The sequence below is a fragment of the Manihot esculenta genome, chromosome 4, assembly GCF_001659605.2.
Source record: "Manihot esculenta cultivar AM560-2 chromosome 4, M.esculenta_v8, whole genome shotgun sequence".
Classification (NCBI taxonomy): domain Eukaryota; kingdom Viridiplantae; phylum Streptophyta; class Magnoliopsida; order Malpighiales; family Euphorbiaceae; genus Manihot; species Manihot esculenta.
Window position 1 is genome coordinate 18357113 of NC_035164.2, and position 6048 is coordinate 18363160.

General features: G+C 31.8%; 1 protein-coding gene across 1 annotated transcript; it reads left to right on the top strand.

Moving 5' to 3' along the window:
- Positions 1-436: 436 nt before the first annotated feature.
- On the top strand, positions 437-4810 carry LOC110614029 (glutamine synthetase nodule isozyme). The gene is made up of 12 exons (XM_021755477.2): positions 437-742; positions 826-865; positions 974-1077; positions 1209-1257; positions 1397-1503; positions 2698-2785; positions 3056-3184; positions 3428-3502; positions 3587-3640; positions 3719-3916; positions 4102-4162; positions 4484-4810. Exons 1-12 carry the CDS (start codon positions 669-671, stop codon positions 4573-4575), a joined length of 1071 nt encoding a protein of 356 aa, XP_021611169.1. The 5' UTR covers positions 437-668; the 3' UTR covers positions 4576-4810.
- Positions 4811-6048: the final 1238 nt, after the last annotated feature.

Here is a 6048-nt window from a genome sequence, read left to right on the forward strand (position 1 = left end):
AATCAAACGCTCAATTTTTGGTTTGAGCTATAGCTAATTCAAATTACAAGGATTTGTCATCATTTAGTAGTCTTATTTTTTATTGTAAATCTTTTATCTAGGAAATAATTTCTATTTCTATTAACTTTATTCGTAGATCTACTAATAGTGTAGCTCATGCACTTGCTTGAGTTAGCCATGATATTTTGAGTCTGGTTGAAATTTTTTTCTCATTTCCTAATTGTATTTCTGAGTTATAATTCTTAAATTTTAATAAAATTTACGTTTTTATTCAAAAAATACATTATAAAAATTAGTAAATAAATGTATTTAACGTTTTTTAACCAGTGCAAACGTTACACGTTTTAGAAAAAAGAAGTGAAAAGAAAAAGAAAAAAAAAAAGTAAAAGAGGCGCACAGTGGATAAAAAGTATGCAACCACCCAAGGACTTTGTAGATTCCGGGATTGGAATCCATTTTCCTGTTGAATATTCCACAATCCTCCCAGCGTCATATTTTTTGTTCCTTGTTTTTTGGAAAGAAATTAGGTGGTGATCCCTGGTGACCACATTATTTACTCGCCTAATCAGATCCCCCGGTTCTCAGCTATCCCTCTCTCTCTCTCTCTCTCTCCCTCTCTCTCTCTCTCTTTTCTGTGTGCTCATCACTGTCCTCTGGAGTGTGCAGCCATGTCTCTCCTTAACGATCTAATCAACCTCAATCTTTCTGATGCCACCGAGAAGATCATAGCTGAATACATCTGGTATGCTTTAGTTCTATCGGTTGGCATCGATTAATTTAATTTCCTTTCCCCTTTTTGTAATTTTTCCTTGTCTTGTTTTTCAGGATCGGTGGATCTGGTTTGGACTTGAGAAGCAAAGCAAGGGTGGGTTTTCTCCCTCAAGAGTTTCACTGTCTTGGATCTTATATATTATCTGTGTAGTAGTCTTTTCCTTTCCAATGTTTCAATCAGATTTTTGTATTTTTCCTTCAGACTCTGCCTGGACCAGTCACTGATCCTTCCAAACTTCCCAAATGGAACTATGATGGATCCAGCACAGGCCAAGCCCCGGGAGATGACAGCGAAGTCATTCTGTAGTATGTGTCCACTTGCCTGGACGAATTCTTGATCTATTATTATTATTTTTTGAATCAACCAGCTTGGATCTTGATCAACAAAAATCCTGCTTGATTTTTATTTTTTATTTTTTATTATTTTTTATGATCAGCCCTCAAGCAATCTTTAAGGATCCCTTCAGAAGAGGAAACAATATCCTGGTAATTAGTGATTGGGTGTTTTGAGGATTCTGTTATGTAAATCATTTTTATTATTGTTATCATTTGAAATACACCCATTACAAGTAAAAGATAAGGGTAATAATGTCTTTTTGTCCAGAATTGACAATTTTCCTTGTAGGTAATGTGCGATGCATACACGCCAGCCGGCGACCCCATTCCCACCAACAAGAGACACAATGCAGCCAAGATATTTAGCCACTCTGACGTTGTTGCCGAGGAGCCTTGGTAATTATTCTTCTTAGTCTTTTTTTTTTTTTTTTTTAAATATTTGATCTAGATAATAGAAAGATATAATTTTATATATATATATATATATCTTTTTCGTGGTTGATGTTTTATTTTTTTTCATTTGATGAAATCGTTCCGAACAAGCTGCCACTAAATATTATAATATAATCTAATAATAACGAATAAGCATTATAGACTTTTTATCTATTTTTTATAAAAAAATTAAAATGTTTTTTAATATTTATTTAAAAGTAATATTGGAAAAAAATTGCTTTTTTCCTTTTAACACATTGCCCTTTGTTTTCAATGAAAGGGAGAGGAAGAAATAAGTAGTAATAGTGCCAAAAGAATTTAGGGGTGATGGGAAATAAATTAAAATATTAGTGAAATGGACTGTTTAAAACGTTGTTTTATTAAGTATAATTTTAAAATTAAGCCAAAAGCATTGTATTTGATGGCAAAAAATATTACATTTGAATTTGAATGTTTCGAATAACATTTTAAAAAATAAAACCAAAATTTTGAATTTGGCTTGATTTATATCTAAAAGGGTAAATATGTAATTCATAAGTAATCAGTGTAATTTAAGTTAAAATGATGAAACTTTGATCCGACAGTAAAAGGAAATTAGGCGAAACATGGAAAGGGATAAAATTAAAACTCAGTCAAGGGACAGTTGGGTTGACCAATTTCGAAAGTGGACAAATTGCCAGCTGTTGGGCAATATTAAAAAGGATAAAGGTATTAGGTCCCTCGTGACCAAGGCCAAGCTCAACTACCCCGTTGTAATTAATAAGCATCCACCTAGTGACACGTTCCTTAAGAAAAATAGATAAATCAACTCCTAATAAAAAGCTTAGAGAAAAAAAAATACTCCTAATAAAAAAGAAAATTTACAATTATTAAAATATTTATAAATTTAAATAATGAAAATTATTATTATCATTACATATTTTTGTATGAAATTTATTATAATTTAACTGGTTTAGTATTAATTTATGTATGACTTATATGAGGTATTATTTATAAATATATTTAATCAATTTATAAGCTAAACCAAATACAGATTAAATCAATTGAGTCACTTGCTAATTAGTGATGGTTTGAATATTGAAAACGCAGCGTATTAGTGCAGTGGTGAAGTGAAGAAATATAATATTAATAATATATATATATGTGTGTTTTGATCAGGTATGGGATTGAGCAAGAGTACACCCTTCTCCAAAAGGAGGTTAAGTGGCCTCTTGGATGGCCAGTGGGTGGCTTCCCCGGCCCCCAGGTTTGTATCTGTGACTTTGTTAAGAACTTTCCATGATTATTAATAACATTAACTTGCTATCCTTTATCACATTAAACAACAAATAAAAATTGAAAGATTATTCCTTATATTAAAGAATTTTTTTAATCAGTAATTTCGAGTTTAGGACTGACTCAAAATAAATCTGAACTAATGGCCCAATAATTTCAAACACCAAATCGTTTTGAAAAAAATTATATATACAACTTATTTTCCTCTATGTATAACAAGGTAGTTTCAACTTGTGTGCAGGGACCTTACTACTGTGGAACTGGGGCTGACAAGGCCTATGGCAGGGATATCGTGGATTCCCACTACAAGGCATGCTTGTACGCTGGTATCAATATTAGTGGCATCAATGGTGAAGTTATGCCTGGCCAGGTATGATAACTAATTGCTTTCTTTCTTACTTAAATATTCTGTGCAACTAAAACTATTTATTAATTTAATGTATATCCAATAATGCATGCTTTCATTCATCATTGTTTTATATTTAACCCAGTTTAATTATTTACATTGAAATTGATACAAGTTGAAATTTAATGATGCTTTATATTGAAATATATTTCCTTGATTTTTTTTGTCACACTGGCTTATTTGCATGAGTTTATACGTTGAAAACAGTGGGAATTTCAAGTTGGTCCTGCTGTGGGTATTTCTGCTGGTGATGAATTGTGGGTTGCACGATACCTTCTTGAGGTGTGCTTCACTTTCTTGTTTCACATTCTTCTTTTATTTACTTATTTGTTTTCTGATGATATCTTATTCTCGTTGTTCATATAGCGAATAACGGAAATTGCAGGGGCGGTCCTTTCTTTCGACCCAAAACCAATTCAGGTCAGTGCAAATTCAATCACTTTCCTTGTAATTTTCCCTTTTATATTCTCTTGCTTTGATTAATATTAGCAATTCCAGGGCGATTGGAATGGAGCTGGTGCACACACCAACTACAGCACCAAGTCCATGAGAAATGATGGTGGAATACATGTGATAAAGAAGGCTATTGAGAAGCTGGGTCTGCGTCACAAGGAGCACATTGCTGCTTATGGAGAGGGTAATGAGAGGAGATTGACAGGTCGCCATGAGACTGCTGATATTAACACCTTCTCTTGGGTATTACTTCTTCTTCTTCAGAATCATCCTTCTGTTTTCTCTTAAAATTATTTACTCTACTATTATTCTTTGATAATCACGGCATTAAATTGTTTTCCTATAATTAATATTACTCTCCGTTTTATTTGAAATTGTAATTAATATCAGTAATTTGCATGTAATGTATTCTCTATCTAAAATTGCAGGGGGTTGCAAACAGGGGAGCATCTATCCGTGTCGGCCGTGACACTGAGCAAAATGGAAAAGGTAATTAAACTTCAAGTGGGTTGAGAAAATCTATTTTTATAATTTTGGTGTTTTCATGATTAAAACATATCAAATTTAATAAATCAGTTTTTGGTACTTTATAATATTTAATGAAGTAATTTATTTTTCTTCCAAAAATAAGCCCAAAGGGGTTGGTGCTTGATAATGGTATATCATAGTTCATTTTTATAGAGGTTGCCAACTTGATAATTGACCTGAATTCTACTTGCATTGATATTGCTAGAGCAACTGTATAGCAATTAAGCTTTTCTTTTCTTTTTCTTTTTTTTTCAATTTTATTAAATTGTTTGGTATTGGCAGGTTATTTTGAAGACAGGAGGCCAGCATCGAACATGGATCCATATGTTGTGACTTCAATGATAGCTGAAACCACCATTCTCTGGAACCCATAGAGACGGAAGAAGACGGTGCTCACTCCTCGGGGATAATTCAAACAGATAGATGCAAATTGTCAAATTCCAAATAAATAAAAGTTTGCTCTGTTTAATATTTACCAATTCCAGTGTGTATAATTTGCAAAAGATGGATTTTATCTGCTCTAACTTTCTGGAGGTTTCTAGTTCCTTGGATATTGATTTGTTCAAAAGCACTGCATTTAAAGCTCAATTTCGATTCTGTTTTATTTTATTTTTGCTTAATGCGTATTTACTGTCATGCTTTTTTTTTTTTTTAAAAAAAAAAAAGCTTCCAATTTTATTTTTTCCTATTTATCTCTTTAAACTTTAATTTTGGAATAATTCATGTGGGATCATGCCTCAATCAATTCCAATACTAAAAAATTTGAACGTTTAAGGTACTGGTTAGAAATATTAGTTATTTTAATTAGTTATTTTAGTGATTAACAAAATATTATATAGAGTAGTTTTTTATAATATATTATTTTAACAACTAAACAATAAGTATAAATACTAAACACTATCTAACAAATTGAGATTCAGTGGTTTCAATGAGATATGTACGTGTGGGCAAAAAGTTTAATTTTTTTGAAAAATTAATAAATATAAATGGATAGTTGGAAGTTAATAAGATTGAATATTGGTTCTTGTCGATTAAGGTTTGGAGAGGAATGAATTTGAGTAAGTAGTGTCTTGGTGAAATTAAAAGTCTATTCCTCAATATGGTTGGTTCAGAAGTATTATACTTCAATCGTCTTGATGTATTATATCTAATATTTATGGTAGTTATGTTAAGTGACTCACTAATAATGAGCCGTCAGCTAATAAATACAGAACTAGTTAACCCATACTCAATCCATTGTGTACGATATGTCAATCAGCCCTTTCACACGCACAATCATAATCCTAAAGATGTATAGAAATGATCGGTACGTGGGATGTTAGACTCTCTTCTTTGGTCTTATTAAATTGTGCTCAGCTAACCGGCCGTTCATATCGAGGTGGAGTCCTTTCGATCACTAAAATCGGCCGTTCATATCGAGGTGGAGTCCTTTCGATCACTAAAATCGGTCACGCTAGTTTTCAAGAAATTTATTTGTCCTTTCCAAATTTTGATAAAATTAGAGATGTTGATAGTTTAATTTTTATATTCTATAGATTAGACTTTCTACCGTCCGGTTAGACTCGTCTTTTCCGAATTTTAGTAAAGTTAGAGACATTGGTGGTCTGATCTTTATATTCTATAGGTCGGACTTTTTACCGCCCGTTAGACCGGATAAAAATATTTATAAAATCTTTTCGAATCCTGTATATATATATCATAATTTTAACGGACCCTATTATTTATATGTTATCGCACTATAACGTTGAGAATTAAATTATATTTTAGCTTTTTATTTTTATGCTCTTTATTTTTGATATGAGACATCACAAGGGTTGTTCAAACTTCTTAAGATTGAACATAAGCTT

What these genes read in the sequence shown, in the direction of transcription:
- LOC110614029 (XM_021755477.2), top strand. Translation starts at nt 669, where the DNA reads ATGTCTCTCCTTAACGATCTAATCAACCTCAATCTTTCTGATGCCACC. An exon ending in GACAGCGAAGTCATTCTGTA is followed by an intron (nt 1,078 to 1,208) that starts GTATGTGTCCAC and finishes TTTTATGATCAG; the next exon opens with CCCTCAAGCAATCTTTAAGG. An exon ending in TTGCACGATACCTTCTTGAG is followed by an intron (nt 3,503 to 3,586) that starts GTGTGCTTCACT and finishes TTGTTCATATAG; the next exon opens with CGAATAACGGAAATTGCAGG.